The sequence below is a fragment of the Anolis carolinensis genome, chromosome 6 (assembly GCF_035594765.1).
Source record: "Anolis carolinensis isolate JA03-04 chromosome 6, rAnoCar3.1.pri, whole genome shotgun sequence".
Taxonomy (NCBI): Eukaryota; Metazoa; Chordata; class Lepidosauria; order Squamata; family Dactyloidae; genus Anolis; species Anolis carolinensis.
Genome location: NC_085846.1, coordinates 16,919,044 through 16,943,497, shown reverse-complemented (window position 1 = coordinate 16,943,497; position 24,454 = coordinate 16,919,044). Strand labels below are relative to the sequence as shown.

At 43.6% G+C, this 24,454-nt stretch overlaps 1 protein-coding gene across 3 annotated transcripts; it reads left to right on the top strand.

Moving 5' to 3' along the window:
• The first annotated feature begins 3,445 nt into the window (after positions 1-3,445).
• LOC100563683 (17-beta-hydroxysteroid dehydrogenase 14) lies at positions 3,446-23,662 on the top strand. Of its 3 annotated transcripts, XM_003226201.3 has the most exons (10): positions 3,587-3,690; positions 10,165-10,367; positions 12,558-12,599; positions 15,520-15,620; positions 16,227-16,293; positions 17,817-17,908; positions 20,170-20,274; positions 21,105-21,172; positions 22,560-22,656; positions 23,332-23,662. In XM_003226201.3, the coding sequence occupies exons 2-10, from the start codon at positions 10,280-10,282 to the stop codon at positions 23,494-23,496; spliced, it is 825 nt and encodes a 274-aa protein (XP_003226249.1). In that variant the 5' UTR covers positions 3,587-3,690; positions 10,165-10,279; the 3' UTR covers positions 23,497-23,662. The 3 variants fall into 3 exon arrangements, with proteins under 3 accessions (XP_008117127.1, XP_008117129.1, XP_003226249.1); XM_008118920.3 differs by lacking the exon at positions 10,165-10,367 and having other exon boundaries at positions 3,446-3,690; XM_008118922.3 differs by lacking the exons at positions 10,165-10,367; positions 15,520-15,620 and having other exon boundaries at positions 3,448-3,690.
• The last annotated feature ends 792 nt before the right edge of the window (positions 23,663-24,454 follow it).

The window sequence follows — 24,454 nt, the reverse complement described above, 5'->3', positions numbered from 1 at the left end:
GTAATGATAATTCATAGAATTTGTCATTGTTGGTTTGGGATTTTATGGATGGTCCCATTAAAAATGCATAAGGATATGGGTAAACTCTAACTCCCATTATGCTCTGTCATTGCCACTGAATCGCAGCTTGACTGCAGTACAAACAAAAACTTGTGTTTGCACTGCAGTTAGGCTGGGCATTTTGTCAAAGTTTGTCCAACCAAGGCTGGGAAGCCTTTACGGATGGAAAACGGACAGAATCAGGCCAGAGAGGGCTTGTGATCTTGGCAAGAGAAGGGCTGATAGTCCTCCCATGAGCACAGAAAGGACCCTTTGGTGTTGCTGGTGAGCCTCTGCACCAGTAATGAGCTGGTCTGTTGTGCTGGAGCCATGACTGATTCTGGTTCCGCCAAAAAATTCATGAATCTGGACTTTTTGAAAAATAAAAAACATCATACAGGACTTGCCAGCACCCCTCCCTGTTGAGACTATTGATGTGAGGCTGTTAAAATGAGGCCCTATAAAACAACAGATCTCTCCATTGACTCTGGAGATGCAAAGGCATGTGGAGCAACTTCTATTTTTCTTGGCTGCAGTTCGTCATTTCCCATTAGTCTTGGAGATGCCAAGGCTGGTCAAACATGATCAGTGCATCTCTTGGTTCTGTTCACATTTCAGTACTGTCAGGAACTTTGCTGGTCAAAGTAGTGCATTGCAGCTCCTGAATGTTGGTGGTAGAATCGTCAATGGTCTTGCCTCAAAAGTATAAGGACTATGAAGATATCTTCAATGCGACTGAGGCAGATAAACTATCACTGCCCCACCCCTATGATTGTGATATTAATTGAATCCAAGGATCCCCAATTCCCAGTGGTCAGATTTACTCCGTGTCAGAAACAAAACTTGCAGCTATGTGGGAATTCCTTGAGAAGAGTCTCTGATGGGATTTCATACATCCCTCCTCCAGCCAGGACTACAGTCCTCTTTGTCCAAAAAAGTTTCTAATTTACTCCCCGAATCAGGAGGCAAATGATATGATGATGATGATGATGATGATGATGATGATGATGATGATGCATGTCCAGGCTATGCTTCAGTGATTGCGAGAGCGCTATCTGTATGCCAAGCTGGAGAAGTGTGCTTTGGACCTGCAGGAAGTGGACTTCCCCAATTATCAATTGTTGGCCAGAGTGGTGGCCATGGGCCCTGCAAAGGTGGAGGCCATTCTTTCCTGGCTGCCTCCCCAGAGTAAGAAAGATGTCAAATGGTCTTGGGGGTTTACAAACTATTAGAGATGCTTTATCCCCTATTTTGCAGAGTTGGCAGACTCCATCGCACAATGCCTGCAGGGTAAAGTTGTTTTTCAGTGGACTGTGCAATGAGTTCCAGCAGCTCAAAGAGCATGTTGCATCAGAGCCCATCCTACTGCACCCTGATCCAAGAACCCCTTTTGTGGTTCAGGGCAATGCTTTGGATGTTGCAATTGGGGCTGTGGGGCTGCAAACGCATGGCAAAGACCTGCTGTCATGTGCAGATTTTTCCTGTCCATTGACAACTTCCAAGAGAAGTTTTACCATTTGGGAAAAGGAAATGTTGAACATTAAAGTAGTTTTTGAGGCCTGGTAACATCTTTTGAAAGTGGCCACATATCCTGTGAGAGAGAAAGCTAAGATTCTAGGTTGAAATCTTGGGGTATTATGGTTTTATAACCAAAAAAGTTTGGGAACTCCTGGAATTCAGTATAACACCCACATATAAAATACCAGAGCCCCTAATTTCTCTCTGAAAGAAGTAAAACACCTTGTTTTTAGCTGAGCACCACTTAGTCAAAGAGAAAGAGGTGTGCATTTCCCATTGGCCTGAAAGGTCACGAGATGATGTTAGCTGATAAACTGCCAGCACCCAGGCTGGAGAACTAGATAAGAAGTCTTCTTAAGGGCACAAGCATAACCACCAAGAATCAGGAAGCTCGGGCACTCAAGCGTACTAACTTGAGGTCATCTGTTATCAATGGTACTATGGATTGTAAGGAGGCATGAATAGAGGGCAAAAAAAGAAGAAACGTGCCAAGAGGAAGGTGCATCAAGCAGTCTCTTGTCATGACAGCCTTCCATCTGGAAATCTATGTCCTCATTTTGAAAGACCAGGTGGATCGAGAATAGGTCTCCATAGTAACTTACTGTAAGACTTTTAACTTGAAAGACAATCATACTGTACTTGGTTGCACGTGATTGCCTATGATGACATTTTAACTAGACCAAAGTTTTTCATTTTCAAGTCCATCACATATGGAAAAAACACTTACTGTCAGGACCCAAGCTGCAGAGCACCAATAACCATGCACAGAGACCAGAATCTATCTAATATCTTTATTAAAGGAATATATAAAGTCAATAAAAACAAGTGAAGAATATAGTTCAGAAGTAGACCTTTCAGGAAAGGTCAAATATAGTCCAGGAAATCAATGTCCAATATGAGATATTAGAGTCCAAAGTTATAATCCAATAACCGAAACACACACTTTGCCGAGCAAAGTGTGGGGAAATGACAGGGTCCTTTAGTCCAATGGAGCTTGATAACAAGGCTGGAGAGCAAACTAGATTCTTGGCAAACAAGGCTTGATTCAAGGCAACAAAAAGCAAGGAACAAGAACAGGGTCCATGGCGAAATCCGTGGCGAGGTCCGGGGAACAAGGCAGGGCTGGAACGAGAACAAGGTCCTGGAAACAAGGAACTGGAGTAGCGTAGTCTACACACGATCTCACTCCTGAAGCTGACGAATTGACTCCGCAAGGATCTCCTTGCGGGTAAACACCTATATAGGATCTTGTTTTCCCGCCAAGGAACACTTTCCCTAGGGAACAAGAAGTGAAATCCATACTATGTCCAGATGCATGACTCCTTAAGATTTCCCAAGGGAAACAGGCTTAATCAGTTAATTGTCTGGCAGCGATCCTGGCGCTTCGGCGATGCGCCTCCCTAGCGCCTCTATCTCGATTATAATTATCCCGGCGAGAGAACGGGGGAGATTTCTGCCCAAGGCTTGTTTGGCTGACTTCTGGAGGGCAAACATCCCGCAGGTGCAAGGGCTCCAATTCTGGCTGAAACAGTGGGAAACCAACTACTTCTTCAGATGCTTGGATTTTGGGATGCCTGGCTGAAAGAGATGTGATTTTGCTTCACAAAGTATGGGGGTAAGATGTGGTTGTTGTGTGGCTTCAAGTAGTTTTCCCTGACTTTTGTGTGCACAAGGTGTAAACAAGACACATTATTATTTTTTTTAACATTTTTATTGGGTTTTACATTCATAATTCATAATTCATAACAACACTACTTCCCTTTTATCCAATATTTTCCCCTCCCTACCACCCACACCCTCCCTCCTCAACCACAGTATGTTTATATTAATCTTGCAGACACATTAATTCTTTGCCTAGACTTGTGATGTCTCCAAGATATCTCATATTCAAAATCTGTTAAAAAAAACAACAACGCCCAAACTTGTCTGTTCCCAAGCTTACCAGAAAATGAATGCTCCACCTCTCGAGGCATCTCAGGGAAACCACATGGTGCTGTATTTAAAACGTCATCTGAATGCTGGGACATCAGGCAAACTACAAAGGATGCTGTGATGGCAGCTGGATTGCGGTATCCCAACAAGGTGGTCATAGTAACACCAAGGGCATCGGTGAAGGCATTGTCAGAGAATTTGGTGAGTTGAGAGAGAGACAACTGGGGGGGGGGGGTAATTAAAATCATACATTGTAAGTGGATTTTAAATCAACAAGGTTGGAGGGTGAATCTACATTGTAGAATTAATGTAATTTGAAATCATTTTAATTGCCTTGGCTTAATGCTATGGAATCCTGGGATTTCTAGTTTGGAAAGGCACCAGCTCTCTTTGGCAGAGAAAGCTAAAGCCCTTGTAAAACCTGAACTTCCAGGATTCCATAACGATATGTAGTGTGTGTGTGTATATGTGTGTGTGTGTGTGTGTGTGTGTGTGTACTCATGGCCAAGTATGAATGTGATGGGCCCGTAAGGGATTGTAGAGATCTTTTCTGGATCCAAGTGGGCATCAAAATGAGGACATAGATTTCCAGATGGAAGGCAGTCATGACAAGGTTTGCTTGATGCAGCTTCTTCTTGGTACAGTAAAGTCTCACTTATCCAACATAAATGGGCCAGCAGAATGTTGGATAAGCGAATATGGCTGACTTCTGGAGGGCAAACATCCTGCAGGTGCAAGGGCTCCAATTCTGGCTGAAATGGTGGGAAACCAAAGTTTTCCTCTTCGTCTGCCACAATAGTACTTGGAACGGGACTACATGGCCCATGAGTCATCACACTATCCCCGCCCTCAAGGCCCCCCTCAAACATGGCCCCTCTCCTCGAGTCGCGGGACCGTGGCTTGGCGGGGTAGGCCTGATGGAAGCGGCGGACTAAGTCGGGGGCATGGACTATGGAAGCGTCTTCCCAAGAGCGTTCTTCGGGGCCAAAACCCACCCAGTCAATGAGATACTGAAGGCGGCGGCGGTGGAAGCGGGAATCCAAAATGTCCTGAACCTCGAATTCCTCCTCCCCGTCCACCAAAACAGGGGTGGGGGCCGGCCGGTCTGCATCAGGGCGTACACCATCCGCCGGAAGGAGCAGGGAGCGATGAAACACTGGATGAATGCGCATAGAGCGCGGAAGTTGGAGTTTGAAAGTCACGGGGTTAAGTTGCGCCACCACTGGATAGGGACCAATGAAACGGGCATCTAGCTTCTGGCAGGGACGGTGGGAGGGTAAAAAGCGAATGGACAGCAAAACCCGATCTCCTACCTTGATTTGGGGCCCGGCTGGCGATGACTGTCAGCGTGGCGTTTATAGTCCTCCTTGGCTTGGTCCAGTTGCTGGAGCAATAGTTGTTGCACCGCTGTGAGTTCTTGCAGCCAGTCCTCCGCTGCGGGGACTTCTGAGGTTTCAATGACAGGAGGAAAGAAACGTGGGTGGAATCTGTAGTTTGCAAAGAACGGTGTTTCTTTAGTTGAAGCCTGGACACCGTTGTTGTAGGCAAACTCTGACAGAGGTAACAGGGAAGCCCAATTGTCCTGCTGGTAGTTTACATAACAGCGAAGGTATTGTTCCAAAGTGGCATTGGTGCGCTCAGTTTGCCCATCCGTTTGGGGATGGTGAGCTGAAGATAAACGAGAGTCTATGCCCAATAGTTTTTGTAGTGCCTTCCAGAAACGAGAGGTGAATTGAGATCCACGGTCCGTGACTAAACTCTTGGGCAATCCATGTAGTCTGAAAACATGCTGAAGGAATAAATCTGCAGTCTCTTTGGCCGTGGGGAGGCCATCGCAGGGAATGAAATGGGCCAACTTGGTAAAAAGGTCCACCACCACTAGGATCGTGGTGAATCCAAGGGAAGGTGGTAGGTCAGTGATAAAATCCGCAGAAATTATCTCCCATGGACGAGATGGAGTAGGAAGGGGATGCAGTAGCCCTGAGGGCTTCTCTCTTCTTGTCTTGGAACGCTGGCATACCGGGCAGGTATTGACATATTTCTCTACATCCTTGCGGATCTTGGGCCACCAGAAATCTCTTAGGATCAAATGCATGGTTTTAAAAAGTCCAAAATGTCCTGCTGGCTTGCAGTCATGACACAGGTGAAGTGCCTTTCCTCTGCCTGGACCTGGAGGGATGTAGACATGATTTCTGTAGCATAATAGCCCGTCCTTAAGTGAAAAAGGGAAACGTAGTCCTTGGCGAATTTGATCTTGAGCCCAGGCATCCGCCTGTTGACTGGCTCTAATTTCTTGAGCACAAAGGGGTCCTGGATTAGAGGGAGTTGGTTCAACTGCAGTGGATTTGGTGTTTCCCACTGTGAGCGTGGCAAAGTTTTCGGGCTGCAGCAATTGGGATTCGAAGGTCTCTCTGCGCCCTGCAGCATACTCTGGTTTCCGTGATAGAGCATCTGCTTGCTTGGTCTGTGCTGGGGTTACATAATGGATCTGGAAGTCAAAACGCTCAAAAAACAAAGCCCAGCGCTGCTGCCTCTGATTTAGCTTGCGGGCAGTTCTTAGATGTTCCAAATTACGATGGTCAGTATGAACCTCAATGGGAAATTTGGCCCCTTCTAACCAATGTCTCCAATTTTCAAAGGCTGCCTTTATGGCCAAAAGTTCCTTCTCCCAAATAGTGTAATTTCTCTCTGGGGCTGTTAGTTGACGGGAGTAAAAGGCACAAGGATGAAGATGTTCTCCCACTGGTTGCATGAGTACAGCCCCAATTGCCACATCGGAGGCGTCAGCCTGCACAACAAAAGGGGTTTTGGGATCAGGGTGCTGTAGAATTGGCTGGGACGTGAATAACTTCTTTAGTTGCTGGAACCCTTTCTCTGCTTGCTCCGTCCAGCGGAAAGGCTGTTTTCCACGGATGCAGCTGGTGATTGGGTCAGACCAGCGGGCAAAGTCTGGAATGAACTTGCGGTAGTAGTTCGCGAACCCCAAGAAACGTTGCACTTCTTTCTTGTTGGTTGGCGCCCGCCATTCCAATACTGCTGAAACCTTTGCCGGGTCCATGGAGAGCCCTTGTGGCGAGACGCGGTGTCCCAGGAAATCTACTTCTTGCAGATCAAAAGCGCATTTTTCCAACTTGGCGTATAGTCCATGATCCCGCAATCGTTGTAACACCAATCTGACGTGTTTCTCATGCTCCGATTGTGATCTAGAAAACACCAAAAAATCGTCTAGGTAAATGATCAAGAACCGATCTAGATAATCCTGGAAAATATCATTGACAAAATGCTGGAACGTTGCGGGAGCTCCGGATAAACCGAAATTCATGACCAGGGACTCGAATAATCCGAATTTAGTCTGGAAAGCGGTTTTCCACTCGTCCCCCTCCCTGATGTGAACTAGATTGTAAGCCCCCCGGAGATCCAGCTTGGTGTAAACCTTGGCCCCTCGAAGCCGGTCTAATAGATCCGAGATCAAAGGCAGGGGGTAGCGGTTCCGCTTCGTGATATTGTTCAATGCTCTATAGTCCACAACCAAGCGTAGGTCCCCTGACTTCTTTTTCACAAACATCACCGGGGAGGCAGCTGGGGATTGAGAGGGTCTGATGAATCCCTTGCGAAGATTTGACTCTATGAACTCCCTGAGAGCTTCTTGCTCTGGTTCCGTCAAGGAGTAGAGGTGTCCTCGCGGGATCGGGGCCCCCTCCACCAAGTCAATGGCACAGTCATATGGTCTATGTGGGGGTAGTTTCTCGGCTTCCTTTTCATTGAAAACATCCTAAAAGTCTGAATATTTCTTGGGTAAGGTGATGATGGTCTCGGCGTCTGTGGCATGACAGACCTTGGCTACTAGACAATGGTTTTGGCAATATTTTGAAGCAAACTGTAGTTCTCTGTTGGTCCAGGAGATGTTTGGGTCGTGGAGCGTCAGCCATGGAATTCCCAAAATCACAGGGAAGTGGGGCACCTCAGTAACAAAGAAGGAAATCTCTTCCTGATGTTCCCTTATCCACATCCTGGTGGGTTCGGTCCATTGACTTACTGGACCCGTCTTTAGGGGACGGCCATCGATTGCCTGCACCACCCGGCGTTCTTGAAATTGTGATATTGTAATCCCAGAGAGTCGGCATACTCTCTATCGATGAAGTTGTTTGTTGCTCCTGAGTCTATCATGGCATGGATCATGACGGGTCCTTTTTTCACTGACCACAATGTGACCACTAGGAGAAATAAGACTCCGGTTTGTGGCTCTTGAGTGGGGTTCTTGACCGGGTTGGCGAGCCTCTCTACGCCCGGTCGCTGGCTTCCCCCGCCGGCTTTGCGCCAGCCGCCTCGGCCGTCTCCGTCTCCGCCAAGCGAGCGGCGGGCTTTTTCTTGGCTGGACATTCTCTGGCGAAGTGTCCCCCGTTCCCGCAGTACCAACAGAGGTTTAAACGTTGGCGGCGGGCCTTCTCGGCAACATCTAATCTGGGACGCACATTGCCCAACTGCATCGGCTCCTCCTCGCTTCCTCTCGGGTATGGGGCTGGTGGTGGGGGTCTCCACACTGGACGTGGCTGAATACTGGCGGAAGCGGGAGGTTTCACTCCTGCTCTTCCACTCTGGCCTCGGAGCCACTGTTTTTTGTTGGCAAGCAGGACTTCAGCCCGTAAACATTGATCAATAAGTCTCTCAAGAGTGTTTGGGGGGTCCACCTTGGAGATTTCTTCCTGCATCTCGAAGTTGAGACCCTCACGAAACTGTCCTCTGAGGGCTATATCATTCCAACCGGTGTTTTGGGCCAGCACCCGGAACTCGGCTATGTACTGGGACAACGGCCTGTCCCCTTGGAAAAGGCGCCGGAGTTTATGACCGGCCGCCTCCACATTGTCCTCGATCCCCCAAGTCGCCTTAAAGTGGTTCAGGAAGTTTTGCGCGGAACTTAGGTGCGTGGAGCCCGCATCAAATAGCGCCATCGCCCAATTGGCCGCTGGCCCTTCTAGGAGACTGTAAATCCACGCCACCTTGACATCTTCTTGGGGAAACTCAGCATGACGGGCTTCTATGTAGGCCTGGCATTGGCGACGGAAAACATGAACCTTGGAGGCTTCTCCAAAGAACTTGGTTGGAAGCGCCAGGGCAGGGAGCCAGAGACCTCGTTCCTTCAAGCCCCGTATTTCTCCCTCCTGCGTATGGAGTGTATCACGGATTCTGTCTAATTCATCCTTGGAAATGGTGTAGCTGAGTGGTTGGGCTCCCGCCCCGGCTCCTGTAGACATTCTGGTCTAGGTTAATTGGTGCTTAGGGCGGCGGAGTCAAACTGTCAGGACCCAGGCTGCAGAGCACCAATAACCATGCACAGAGACCAGAATCTATCTAATATCTTTATTAAAGGAATATATAAAGTCAATAAAAACAAGTGAAGAATATAGTTCAGAAGTAGACCTTTCAGGAAAGGTCAAATATAGTCCAGGAAATCAATGTCCAATATGAGATATTAGAGTCCAAAGTTATAATCCAATAACCGAAACACACACTTTGCCGAGCAAAGTGTGGGGAAATGACAGGGTCCTTTAGTCCAATGGAGCTTGATAACAAGGCTGGAGAGCAAACTAGATTCTTGGCAAACAAGGCTTGATTCAAGGCAACAAAAAGCAAGGAACAAGAACAGGGTCCGTGGCGAAATCCGTGGCGAGGTCCAGGGAACAAGGCAGGGCTGGAACGAGAACAAGGACCTGGAAACAAGGAACTGGAGTAGCGTAGTCTACACACGATCTCACTCCTGAAGCTGACGAATTGACTCCGCAAGGATCTCCTTGCGGGTAAACACCTATATAGGATCTTGTTTTCCCGCCAAGGAACACTTTCCCTGGGGAACAAGAAGTGAAACCCATACTATGTCCAGATGCATGACTCCTTAAGATTTCCCAAGGGAAACAGGCTTAATCAGTTAATTGTCTGGCAGCGATCCTGGCGCTTCGGCGATTCGCCTCCCTAGCGCCTCTATCTCGATTATAATTATCCCGGCGAGAGAACGGGGGAGATTTCTGCCCAAGGCTTGTTTGGCTGACTTCTGGAGGGCAAACATCCCGCAGGTGCAAGGGCTCCAATTCTGGCTGAAACAGTGGGAAACCAAAGTTTTCCTCTTCGTCTGCCACAATAGTACTTGGAACGGGACTACATGGCCCATGAGTCATCACACTTACCTTGACAACCCCAAAATATATCTGAAGAGAGCTTGTTTGGAGCAAAGATCATGTCAGAGGGTGAAGTGAAATACTATTTTTTGTATTTTCTGGGGGAACTGATTAAAACTACTTCTTCAGATGCTTGGATTTTGGGATGCCTGGCTGAAAGAGATGTGATTTTGCTTCACAAAGTATGGGGGTAAGATGTGGTTGTTGTGTGGCTTCAAGTAGTTTTCCCTGACTTTTGTGTGCACAAGGTGTAAACAAGACACATTATTATTATTTTTTAACATTTTTATTGGGTTTTACATTCATAATTCATAACAACACTACTTCCCTTTTATCCAATATTTTTCCCTCCCTACCACCCACACCCTCCCTCCTCAACCACAGTATGTTTATATTAATCTTGCAGACACATTAATTCTTTGCCTAGACTTGTGATGTCTCCAAGATATCTCATATTCAAAATCTGTTAAAAAAACAACAACGCCCAAACTTGTCTGTTCCCAAGCTTACCAGAAAATGAATGCTCCACCTCTCGAGGCATCTCAGGGAAACCACATGGTGCTGTATTTAAAACGTCATCTGAATGCTGGGACATCAGGCAAACTACAAAGGATGCTGTGATGGCAGCTGGATTGCGGTATCCCAACAAGGTGGTCATAGTAACAGGGGGCACCAAGGGCATCGGTGAAGGCATTGTCAGAGAATTTGGTGAGTTGAGAGAGAGACAACTGGGGGGGGTAATTAAAATCATACATTGTAAGTGGATTTTAAATCAACAAGGTTGGAGGGTGAATCTACATTGTAGAATTAATGTAATTTGAAATCATTTTAATTGCCTTGGCTTAATGCTATGGAATCCTGGGATTTCTAGTTTGGAAAGGCACCAGCTCTCTTTGGCAGAGAAAGCTAAAGCCCTTGTAAAACCTGAACTTCCAGGATTCCATAACGATATGTAGTGTGTGTGTGTGTGTGTGTGTACTCATGGCCAAGTATGAATGTGATGGGCCCGTAAGGGATTGTAGAGATCTTTTCTGGATCCACGTGGGCATCAAAATGAGGACATAGATTTCCAGATGGAAGGCAGTCATGACAAGGTTTGCTTGATGCAGCTTCTTCTTGGTACAGTAAAGTCTCACTTATCCAACATAAATGGGCCAGCAGAATGTTGGATAAGCGAATATGTTGGATAATAAGGAAAGATTAAGAAAAAGCCTATTAAACATCAAAATAGGTTATGATTTTACAAATTAAGCACCAAAACATCATATTATACAACAAATTTTACAGAAAAAGTAGTTCATTACACATTAACACTATGTAGTAAATACTGTATTTACGAATTTAGCACCAAAATATCACAATGCATTGAAAACATTGACTACAAAAATGTGTTGGATAATCCAGAATGTTGGATAAGTGAGACTCTACTGTACTTTCCACCCCCTTTGCCCCGTATTAGTGCCTCTTCAAAACCTACAGCACTGTCGATAACAGCTGACCTCCATTAGAACACTCAACTGTCAGGGCTTCCCAGCTCTCTATGTTTATACCACATTTTTAAAGGTTGGTTTTAAGCCTATGTTGATATCTTTTTTGTTGTCCACCGACATTCTGTTTTCCATTCTTGGCCAGAGAATAAAGTACCAGTAACTGCTTTGGGAGTCGGTGATTGGGCATTCAGACAACATGGCCAGTTCACTGAAGTTGATGTCAGAGCATCATCGCTTCAGTGCTAGTCATCTTTGCTTCTTCCAGAACATGACGTTTACCCACCTGTCATCCCAAGAGATTGGCAGGTTATTTTGGAGGCAACTTTCATGGAATCTTTCCAGACTTTGAGAGTGCTATTTGTAGACAGTCCATGTTTTGCAGGCATACAATAGAATTAGAAGGACAACAGCTTTATAAACAAGTGTCTTGGTATCCCTGCAAATGTCTTAATCCTCAAATACTCTCTGAAGACTATGGTATATGTGGTATGAAGCTGGAATGTAAGTGTCCAAAGTGTGTTTGGGTGCCAATTGAAGTATTTTCCCTCCTGCGTAACTCATCTGGCCCGGTATTAAATTGCTGTGGTTAGACGGGTGGGCCATAATTCATTTGTACAATATTTTAATTTTAATTTAGACATTTGTCAGCAAAGAAAGAACGATTTATTCAACACCGGAAGGGTGAGAAATGCTGGGAAGTGTAATTTAACAACATGCAACATGATTCTCATCCCATCCTCCCTGAACCTGACGTCCTGAAGATGTGTTGGTCAACATTTGTTGTTATTCCCCTCTAGCATGAGCTGGTTGGAGTTCTGGTCTAACACAACTGGGACTCATATTGGAGTAGGATGATATATGCAAAGCATGAAATACAGGCTGAATATTCCATATTCAAAATTATTGGGACCAGAAATATTTTGGATCTTTCTCCCAGATTTTGGAAACCTGTTTTTTAATTATGATGATAAATTTTATTTGCTACCTGCCTCTCCCCACATCTTGAGGAGGACACAGCACAGTCAAAACACTTCAACATAAATCCATACAACAAAATACATATCTCAAAACATACTATAAAATACATACACCAAACACGACGGTACATATACCAGTTCCAATTCCAAGTCTAATCACAAAATTCATCAACACCTTATGCACATAGCATGGGAATTATTTTATATAACATTTTAAATAATTTTGTACATGAAATGTGTAGATTGAACCATCAGAAACAAAAGTGTCACTTTCTTAGCCACTTATATGGACAGTTTTGGAATATGGAATATTTCATGATGCTCAGTCTGTGATGGAATTTTAATCCATTAATATGCATTTGTTAATTTGACAACACAAAGTTGTTAGATTTTGTTTGGCATTCATTTACCCTCCTTCTTTTCCTTCCTAGTCCACCAAGGAGCCAAAGTGGTTTTCTGTGCCTCAGAAAGTGGTAAGAATTTTTTTTCTGTACCAAAACAATATGAGAGAGTCTATTTATTATTCAATGTTTCCATATTAATTTGATCAAACTACATGGAATATGAGTATGAAGTTGTAACTATCCCTGAAGTTTGACAAGAATGGAGTATGTAAATCAGAGACAAAGAATGGTCTCTGACCTACATTTTTGCAAAGCATTCCCCCATTTATGGATTACTGCACTCATCTATTCTGATCATTGGTCGTGATTGGGAAAGCTGATAGGACCTGTAGTCCAAGAATACTAACTCAACCATCCTGATGGAGACAAAATGGCTTATAAAATGCAAAATCAAGGTTTCATAATGGGATTTCATTTTTTAACATTATCAAGTTGTGGATTGCTGATTCTGTGAATATAGAGGGCTAACTGTATTGAATTCCGTAGCTGTACTTCAGAAGTGAAAACCCAATTCCTTAAAAATGCATTCACTGCAAGCATGTGTGGTCCAATGGATTATAAACTTGAAGTGGGATTGAAACTAAGGTCTTGCCATGTCTGCTTTTGTGGATTTGACCAATTTGTAAATTTGATTAATATGATGTCTCTAGGGATCTCTAGTAGTGTTGTGCTTTTGTATGGAATTGCTGTTCATTTTGCGTAGTTTCATTCGTTTTGTCTCATTTTTGTATTTGTTTCCGCTAACGAAAATGGGGCACCTATACGAATAGAATTTTCATCTCGCTAACGAAAAAAACGAAAATTTCCGTGCCATTGGCAGCAATGGGAGGGCTTCAGAGGCTCGCCCCCCGCTCAGATTTAGGGCTAGAGGGGTGAAAATCGCCACACATGGAGGACATATCGACCCCTTTTAGCCCACCAATGTATGGGTCTTCCCCCCAACAAGAACTTATTTCCTTTTAAATTATTTTTAAACAAATAAATAACCAATAGGAGGGAGGAAGAAGGGGGTTTTAAACTAAGAATAAAGAACCCCCCCCCCACACACACACATTCCCAGCCAAACCCACTTGAAAAATCCCAGCCCTTTCCTTGATGTTATTTTTTAATTGTTATTACATTATAGAATGTTTCAAATAAGGCAAGAGCACTGTAGCCAGGCAGAAATCACTGTGCCCCAGCAAGCCAAAACAAAGCAAAACAAGTGGAGACACAGCAACAGCAGCAGCCAGCAAGCAACCCAACCAGCCTCAGTGCCCAGCAGCAGCAGCAGCAATGGCACTTTTAGGTGCAGTCCTCCCCTTATATACACTCCCTGCCCAGCCCACTTCAGTGATTCCTTGGCCTCCCATTGGCCAAGGATCACCTCCTCCCCACCTCCTTCTCTGACGCATGAGGAAGTGGTTGTAGGCATGGAGGCCCTGTGGCTGGAAACGAAAGCCAGCACGATGACTGTGTCATTATCATGTCATCTATCATTTCGTACAAAAATGTAGTCTATTGTTCGTGTAGACAAACTGTTGACACAAAACGATAGCATGAAGGAAATGAAGGAAAATTTTTCATGCTCATCTCTAATCTCTAGATCCTCCCCTATGTTTTAATAACAGAAGTTGACCATAGAATTGCACTGGAGGACCTAGAGATTTCCAGAGCAGTATTCTTGGTTTTAAAAAAGTGTTTTTTGATCCACAATTTCCCCACTTTGGCAGGAGGCCTGAGCCCCTAACTCCAGAGTAGAGGGCCTACCTTAAAGCAACAGTTCTCAACCTTTTCTTCACCATGGACCCCCTTCTAAATATGTTTTATGGTTGCGGACCCCCATGTCTTAACTCAAAATTTAAAGCACTAGACTGCAATTGTTTCAATTTTCAATCAAGCAATTGTTTCAATTTTCTCCTGACTGTCCTTTAAATTTAGAGAAAAGGGGATATTAATCACGCACACACTCTTATAATACATTTCTCATCCAGCTACGTTCATAGCCAATTTCTACCTATGATTGTTTTTAACTGAGGGAGGAGATTAAGAGAGTCAATGTATACCCGCCCCCAAAAAAGGATGATTTTGTTCTATTTTCCTTCCTGGCTTGCTTTCATTCATTCACTCGTTCATTCCTTCAGATTTAACTGCAGAAAAAACCCATAAGAGTCCTTCAATCTCTCATGGACCCCTTGTCACGACATTGTGAATCCCCAGGGCTCCCCAGACCCAAGGTCGAAAACCACTGCCTTAAAGGCCTTCATATCCCCCTTTGCTGCAATCTAAACCAGTCCTAATTCCCAACCTAGGTGGAACCGCTTCCCTGTATTTTTCTGCCGTATGAAATCCTGGTTTTTTTGTACAGTCATTGGGAAAGTTGGTGTTTTCTAACAGAAAGTGTCAGTTCCTTTATACTATAGTACTAGAACTCTCTAGTACAAAATTCTAAGTACAATGCCTCACCAACCTACAAGTCCTTTCATTCCATAGTATAGAGCTCTGGTAGTTAAAATGGTATGAAACTGTGCAGTGTGGATAAATCCTAGGAGAGAAGTAGGAAGGACATGGTCCTCTAATTGTTGCTGAACTGAAACTCCCAGCATTCCTGACCAGTGGCTATACTGGCTAGGGATGCTGGCATTTGCAGTTAAAGAACATCTGGAGAATTGTGTGATAGCTATTCCGCTTGGATGATATTCTGCACATGGTGGCAACATGTACAGAAATGGGACACTGGGTAAATCTTAGCATGAAGAGTAAATATTGCTTGGTGTTCAGTTCCTTCATCAAATACTCATTAGACACCAAGGTTGGGCTCAGATAGAAGCCTGCATCCTGTTGGTGAGTCTCAACTAAAGGAGAGCCATTGAATCAATGATTAAATGATAAGTCAACCCAAACACAAAGCCCTAGGAGGCAGTATTTTCTTGCACTTACCCCTTCATCACCTGGAGCTGGAACTGTCCTCCAAACTCCTCACAAACTCTGTTTACGGCTGTCTTTGCAGAGGAACAGGGGAAGGCGATTGTGCAGGAACTGAAGGATTGTGGGGCTGCTGGGGAAGCTCACTTTCAGATCTGCGATGTTCGCTGTGAACAAGATATTCAGGTAGGCAGGGACTCTCTGGGGAAAGATGTTGGTTTGGGAGAGCTCCGTTGTTGATGTTTCCAACTTATGGCAACCACAAAGTGAAGCTATATGGGGCTGAGTGTGTGTGACTCACCTAAGTTCACCACTAGGTTTCCATGGCCAAGGGGAAATTGAACCCTGGTTTCTAGAATCACCGTCCAGAGCCATTACGCCATGCTTCTTTATTGGCTTGAAACCATTTTTCCCTTGGCACAAATTCATTTTAAAGCCTGAAGTTGAAAATATAATTATTTGGATCACGACTTCCAGAATCCTCCAATGGCTATGGTCTTGGATTGATTTGGGAAAATTTTGTGCCCTTTAAAACCTTGCTTAAACTGTGTTCCTGGGGTTAATTGTGGGAATCATGAGACTCATAACCCAGTTCAGTAGTAGAGCCTTCTCCAATACAATATTTCTACACGAGTTGTGAATTATGCCTTACATCTTCCCTGATTGTACCTACACTGGCTGGGGATGGTGGGAGTGTGCATTGTGGGGGCCATCCTGGTAGCTTTCAGATGCAAGCATGAAGCAGTTGTATCTCCCCTGCTTCATTTTTCTCCTTTTGCTAACTTTCCATAGAATCTGGTTGCTGTGACAATTGAACTGTATGGACGCCTTGATTGCCTGGTGAACAATGTTGGAATCCGTAAGTCATTCCCAAAACACTGGCAGGGAAGGGTCACAAATCAGGTGCCTTGTTTCTTGGGCCTGAGGGCTTTTTTGTATGTGTTAAAGGCCAGATGAAAGGGCTGTTGATGAATTGCCACTTTGAGTTTTTGGTGTTCACTGATGTAGAAGGCCATCATGTATATCAGTGGTTCTCAACCTGTAAGTCCCCAGGTGTTTTGGCTTACTACTACCAGAAATCTCAGCCAGTTTACCAACTGTTTGGATTTTTGGGAGTTGAAGGCCAAGACATCTGGGGACCCACATATTGAGAACCATTGATGTATACCGTCATCAATAATCAACACCATATAATAGCCACATCCCCATTTTTGGGTGGCAAAATTGATATTTTTGTGTTCCTTCATAATAGTTGCAAAGCCATGTGGGGCTCATTCTACTTCCTTTTCCCTCTGAATGCAAGGCAGTTTTTTTAAAAAAAAAAAAATCTGAAATAGAGGTCTCTAGGAGTCGGGACTGTCTTCCTTCCTCATTTCTCCAAAGTTTTCCATTTCAATTTTTCTAAACTGCCTTGCCTTTTTAGAAAGAAGGGAAGGAGGGAAAACTACCAAACAGAAACAAACCTTCTTCTCCTGTCTCAGAGGTTAAGGCAGGTTAAAAAAAACAAAACAACCCAGAAACCAAAGAATCAAGGGGCTTTTCATTATGTAATAGTCGCACCCCATTTTTCAATCAAAAGGGATAAAAATGTGACTATTATGAGATGAAATACTGTGTTTATTTGACAATTAGTTGACATGTTCCTTTATCCCAGTGATTCTCAACCTGGGTTCCCCAGATGTTTTTGGCCTACAGCTCCCAGAAATCCCAGCCAGTTTACCAGCTGTTAGGATTTCTGGGAGTTGAAGTCCAAAAACATTTGGTTGAGAACCACTGCTTTATTCTATTATGAGAGGATACACCACTGCTGCTTGGGGCTTACACTCGAGAAATCAATGCCAGACAGATGGCAAAGGGAAATGCACTGCAGAAAAAACTCCCAATTAATTTCAATTGTCTTTAGGCTTAGGTCCCATTTACACTGCAAGATAAAATCCAAATTATCTGCTTTGAACTGGATTTTATGACAGTGTAAACTAATATAATCCAGTTCAAAGCAGATAATCTGGATTTTAGCTGGGTCCTTAGTGTGACATTAGAAGCACTGAATTTTAGACGTAGGCAGATGGAGGGGGGTGTGTGTGATTTGTTTAAGACCACTGCCAAATTTGGGAAGGAAGGTGAAAAGTGGAAGTTGATGGTTCTCTACTCAAATTCTTAGTTAGTGCCAGCTGCCTTCTGAGTGTGCCTTCTGATTTAGGCAAGAGGAATATCTTTCCATATTTGTGGAACTCAGCTAGGATTTAATCACAATTTACTAAAGTCCTGGTTTACTGGAATAAGTGCATTTTTAAAAAAGTACAATAAAGTAAGAGACAGGGAGATATTCTGGTTCTTACTTCCTTTGAAATTATTTTCCTTTTCATATCTGCCTATCCACAGATCCCCGTAATAGAACAATTGATGATTTCACGGCAGAAGATTTTCGCAGCCTCATGGACATCAATGCTGTCAGCTACTTCTTAGCATCTAAGGTGATTATAATCAAGATATTCACAGGAAGCTGCATTGTATAAAATCATAACCTTAGTCTCTTGAGTTTAGTGGTGGAAGCATGCAGCTGCCCAGGGGTTTTTGGACTGTGTATTCCAGCAGCCCTGGCCAGTGGAGGTAGTGGAAAGGCATTCTCAGAATTGCAGTCTAAAAACCTGACCCAGATGAAAATTTTCATCATCTCCATCCAAGCAAGATGAGCCAGAGCTGCCATCATTTATGTATGTGAGGAACATGGGAATTGTCGTCCAGAACAAAGATGCCAGGCCCGAGGAAGACTGACAGCATTATGTAACACGATTTTTTCCTGGGTAATAAATGTCATTTCCTAATTGGTTCTATCATAAAAACATGGAAAAACTTTGTTTTTGCAGGACATCCTTCAGCGCATTTTGCTGTAATCATTCAATGGATATCTCACAGCATCCCAAATTCAACTTTGGGATGCTGTGAGGTTTTCGGGCTGTATGGCTATGTTCCAGTAGCATTCTCTCCTGATGTTTCATCTGCATCTATGGCAGGCATCCTTAGGGGTTTGAGCAGAGGTCTGTGAGAATGAGGCAAGTGGGGTGTGAATATAAATATCCACAGAAACGTCAGGAGAGAATGCTACTGGAACATGGCCATACAACCTGAAAAACTCACAGCAACCCAAGGATTCTGGTCATGAAAGCCTTCAACAACACAATTCAACATTGTTTGTGGCAGCTAAAAAAATAAAGATTCTAGAGTATAAGAACTGCTTTCAAAGTAAGTATTGCACAATTAAACAAGAAAAACACATTCAAACCAGGAACAGAAATTTATCAAATGTTGTTACATAGTGTAGTAGTTCTGCAGGGGTTCAGATGTTCGGCGTTTTGCAGTTACTTTGAGTGACAGTACCAGAATGAATGAATCATGTTCTCTACCACTGGGTAATTGCCCCTATTTAGGTAATGGTTTGTAGAATCTCAGCCAACCATAACCATGGGACTTGCAGTCCAGCCAAATACCACCCTCCTCCAAAAGCTAGTTTTCTGAGCTCTGAAAAACAGCACTCACTTCAGAGACAAATGGTTTCCAGGTTTAATAAGGAGCTGTTGTGTGGCATGAAACTGCTAAAAGAAATTGTCTATGGAAAGCTCAACCAACCTTGATAAAACAGTGAAGAGTAGAGACATCACACTAGCAACTAAGGTCCACATAGTTAAAGCAATGGTGCTAGAGGAAAATCTTGAGAGTGCCTTGGACCGCAAGAAGATCCAACCAGTCCATCCTCCAGCAAATAATGTCCGGCTGCTCACTGGAGGGAAGGATCTTAGAGGCAAAGATGAAGTACTTTGGCCACATCATGAGACGACAGGAAAGCTTGGAGAAGATAATGATGCTGGGGGAAAAGAAAGGAAAAGGGAAGAGGGGCTGACCAAGGGAAAGATGGATGGATGGTATCCTTGAAGGGACTGGCTTGATCTTGCAGGAGCTGGGGGTGGCCACGGCCAACAGGAAGCTCTGCATGGGCTGGTCCATGAGGTCACAAAGAGTCAGAAGAGACTGAATGAATAAACAGCAACATAGAAAGTTCTGCAATGCACTGTATATTGGGTTTTCTCTTGAACAAACTCCAGTTGGAAACTCCTCTTACTTGAAACCATAGCAGCCAGATTGGTTATTGGAACATTTAGGAGTGTAATATGCCAAAATGATTCCATTCATTGCCAGTTAGTTTCTGGGCAAAGCACAAAGGGTTGGTTACCGTCAAAGTCCTACATGGTATGAGTCAAGGTTGCCTATAGTATGGACCATCTACTGGCCTCAAGCCCTTTCCTTTTCCCCCTCAGCCGCTTAAGTGGCTGGGGGGAAAAGGATGGGGCCTGAGGCTGTTAGGAATGGTGGGAGTTGAAGTCCAAAACACCTGGAGGGCCCAAGTTTGCCCATGCCTGATCTGCTGTATAATCTGCCCTATACATTTAGATCTTTGTGGGTGGTTTACTTCAAGGAGGCAGAACCTGAATTGCAGTTCTCATCCAGAGGACCTTGTCCTTCTCCTGCTTCCTGGTTAATGTTCTCTCCTCCCACCCCCCCCAAAGTACAAAGGAAAAAGATGATTGAGTAATTTAAAACATACCCCAAACCTGAGGCACCTGTCTCACTCTGCCCAATGATAGAAGTGGTTGAGCTGTACATGGACTCAATATGGACCAGTTTCAATGTAGGTATAATCTTCTTCTTTCTCAGTTTCTCATATTTCTTCTATTTGCAGTATTCTCTGCCTTACCTCCGAAAAACAAAAGGGAACATCATCAACATTTCCAGCCTTGCCAATGTTATTGGAGGCAAGCAGTCTGTAACCTATATTGCAACCAAGGTAGGCTAAAGCAATAGGACTTGAGGTTAGGGGTAACACCCCCCCCCCTTCCCATTGTTCTAATGCAGGTGTTTTGGACTACAACTCCTAGAAATCCCAGTCAGCTTACCAGCTGTTAGGAACTGTGGAAGATGAAGTCCAAAACACTTGGAGGCCCAAAGGTTGGGAACCACTGTTCTAATGTGAGGGTTGCCAGAATTTCAAGCTTCTGCTACAGTCCTTTTTAGCAGCAAGAAGTGAGGTTTGCCTCCAAGCTGCTGTTCAAAGCTACAAGAACATGGTATTGTTATTGTTTCCTTCTAGTCAAATGCTACCCAAAACTTACTTTTGGGAGCTGCAGCTGTTGCCCCTTGTGCTACATCTGGAACAACTGAGAGGGGTCCTCACACACAACCATAAAACCCAGAATATCAAGGCAGATAATCCACAATATTTTCTTTGAAACTGGATTATCTGAGTCCACACTGCCATATAATTCAGTTCATTGTGGATTTTATACAGCTGTGTGGAAGGGGTATGAGAGACGAGGAGAGCAGGGTTCTTCTGTAGTAACCCCATCCTTATTTTAAAGACTCCATTCTTGATTATGGATAGGAGGGCAATGTTTTTTCAACCCATTTTGACTGAAATGTAGGCTTTTTTTTTGCACTGCTATTTCGATTGATCTGTCTATTTTAAATGTTTTATGTATGTTTCTATCAACTGGATTTTATATTGCGTTTTTCAATGTTTGGCCTGTTGGACTGCTTTGTTTAAGGTTCTGCCTCCAAAGGCCATATAGAAACATTTCAAACATACGTATCATAAAATAAATCTCATTCAACTTGTAGGGTGCTGTTACTGCAATGACAAAAGCTCTGGCTATCGATGAGAGCAAATATTGTGTCCGAGTCAACAGGTAAGACTGTTGTTAAAAGGGGGCTATCAACAATGCTGGGCTTCAGGATCTGGATTCTGGGATCAGTGATCTTTTGAGAACTGAAACAAGTGCGACCTTATTGTTTTCATTGAAACATGCTAGGATAATGTCATTTGGCCCTAAACATTGCTTTTCCATGTGTCTTGGTCTTCTCCTCCCAATGTCCCTCTCTATTGTTCACACTAGCTGGTGCTTTACTAGATGTGATGGAGGTTCGCCCAACGCCCTTTCCTATGAGCCACATTATAATTCAAAATATCTGGAGTGCCAGATTCTTCCAAACAACCCTAGCTATACTCATTTTGGCAGACAACTGAAGCATTTCAGGAAACATGCTTGGGATTCCCATGTATCTGAATGTTGGGGGATTTTTTTAAAAGCATTTAAAAATAATCAGCAAGAACAATAGCAGAACAAAAGCTTCTGAGTATGGCAGGAGAGAGAATGAGGGTAAGCAATTAAAAGAGTGGAGTCAGGCTTTAAAAGTTACAAAAAGGCAACTTTTTGTGGAAAGAACCACTTTTGTGGAAAGAACTACAGTAGAGTCTCACTTATCCAACACTCGCTTATCCAACATTCTGGATTATCCAACACATTTTTGTAGTCAATGTTTTCAATACATCGTGATATTTTGGTGCTAAATTCGTAAATACAGTAATTACTACGTAGCATTACTGCGTATTGAACTACTTTTTCCTTCAAATTTGTTGTTAAACATGATGTTTTGGTGCTTAATTTGTAAAATCATAACCTAATTTGATGTGTAACAGGCTTTTCCTTAATCCCTCCTTATTATCCAACATATTCGCTTATCCAACGTTCTGCTGGCCCGTTTATGTTGGATAAGTGAGACTCTACTGTACATCTCTAAACATTTCGCCTGGGGAACTATCTGCATCTAACTATCTTTGGAGGAAAATTGCCATGATGTCTTCCTCATCTCTAAGGCGAACAAAGGGGGAGAGAGACCAAACTCCCATGAGTTCTCTAACTTAGAAAAGTAGAAGTTTCCCTGTAACTCAAGCAATAAAAGGAGAGAAGGAGAGACAGGCAATGAGGATAATGGAAGGACTTTCCTACGAACTAACCTCAGCTGCGTATGTATCCTTGTTGAGGACTATAAAATTGTGCAGGATATGGTTGTCTTCTAGAACTAAAACACAGAAATAAGATTCACAGGTAACATATGGAAACTCTCTCTCTCTCTCTCTGTATGTATGTGTGTATATGCATGTGGGGATATTATATTTCTTAAAGTCTGGACAAATAGCTTACCATGCATGAACAGATTTACTTACTATTTTTGATGCTTCCTCTGAACCTTATCTTCCCTCCTCTAAAAAGATCCAAACCATTTGAATTCTAGCATTTCACCTAGCAATATCTGGACTCCAGCATGGGAAAAGGAGGCAAGCGAAACACCCAATCCAGAGGCAACAATCCAGAAAGGCAAAGATTTTCAGGCAAGTGCTTGATGGGCCTGGGGCTACTGGAGAGGATGTATTCCTAGTTTATACAAGGAATAGCATGTACAACACTCTGTAAAAATATCATTAATATCTACATACATGAGATTCTGCATCCTGTACCTGATTTGCAGTTGTACAGATTTTAGCTGTTATTTGAAAAACAATTGGTCTGTTACACTTGCAGGTTTTTAAGTATTCATGGATTGGATTAACATGGCCTGTTTGATTCTCCAATGTGGCTTCATGATCAAATTCTGAAGAAAATTGATAAGGGTTGTGCTGGAAACCCTGAGATTCCTAGGGTGGTTTAATAGTTTTTTTTTTAATTTGGGGCTTTCCCAGTTTTGTGGGGGTCTTGTCCTTATCCCAGAAAATGTGGAGGTTTGTGGATATTTCTTCTGTTTTCACTGGAAGACCAAATGTATTATGGATGGCATATGAATTCTAAGCAATAAAAATCCTTTGGAACATACTTTTCTAATAACCGAGACCTCATAAGGTTCTCTTATACGCTTAAGGATCAGAAACTTTTGGGGTGTTTTTCATTGTGACTGAAGGCAAAGATTCTTTGAGGAAGAAAAGAAATGGAATAGAGGTGTGTGTGTGTTTGCGCCCACTCATGAGATTATCCTCAAGCACCACCCTTTTTCTTCTCCATTGCCTCCATAGCTTATGGGACGGATGGGGACCCCTGCAGAGATTGCCAAGGCTGCCCTGTTCCTTGCTACCGATGCCACATTCTGCACAGGGTGTGACCTTGTGGCCAGTGGTGGGGCTGAGCTTGGCTTTGCCCATAAGAGCCCATTTACTCCCAGATGTGACTCTAAAAACTAGTGGAGTCAACTGGAAAGGGAGTTCAATCCCTGGATGAATCCATTTTTCCACCCAAGGAAATGGCTGCTGCAATTGCTCCTTGATATTGTAACACTAACAACAAACATGTCTTTTCATATGTAAACAATTCCAGTGTGTACACTCAATAAACACTTAATGCTACACATCTCAAAGAGTCTTCGCTGTTTTCTTTTAGTGCCCCGTCTTGTTTGTTTGTGTTTTCTTTTGCCCTTCTTGGATCCCAATTACACTTTGTATCTCAAGGAGACTTTCATCTAAATGGCATGGGAAGAAAAGAGCAGGTGTAAGGCTTAATTCTTATCTTTTCAATTTGTATTTAAAGAACTCGGAGAGAGATATGCTATTTTTTTCCTTCTCACCCACCTCTCCTCTGCACATTAACCCAATAAGGAAAGTTGAGGCTAGGAGTGGAATCATTAGATACACTAGTGTCAGAACATTTTTAGAGGAAAATATTCACAATGGAGCCTGGGAACGAGATCACTCAACCAAGTTAATCAACTCTATGCTCATCAGTCCCTGAAATAACCAAGCTCCTTTCTTCTGGTGTTCGCTCAGCAGTGGCTCAAAGGGAAATCCTCTGCATGGGGCCAATGCAGTTCCAGTGGCAGGTCCTAACTGGGACCCAACAGGGATGGGAGTAGATCAGTGGTTCCCAACCTTTGGTCCTCTGGGTGTTTTAGACTTCAACTCCCACTATTCCTAACAGCTGGTAAACTGGTTGGGATTTCTGGGAGTTGAAGTCCAAAACACCTGGAGGAACAAAGATTGGGAACCACTGGAGTAGTAATTACAGACATATAGACAATACATTCTGAAATGACTTAGGCAGGCAACTCCTAAGCTGCAAAACCAAAATAAAGTTAGATTGTCCAAAAACCAGTTGGTAAACCCTGGCACTTAAGTGTTCTAACTGGAGGTTGGCTGTTACCAATGG

Bases quoted from the DNA above. Each gene is read 5' to 3' on its own strand.
- LOC100563683 (XM_008118920.3), top strand. From the start codon at position 3,573: ATGCTGGGACATCAGGCAAACTACAAAGGATGCTGTGATGGCAGCTGG. The intron at 17,909-20,169 runs GTGATTATAATC...TTCTATTTGCAG, and splicing joins GCTACTTCTTAGCATCTAAG to TATTCTCTGCCTTACCTCCG. The intron at 21,173-22,559 runs GTAAGACTGTTG...TTTGAATTCTAG, and splicing joins TATTGTGTCCGAGTCAACAG to CATTTCACCTAGCAATATCT.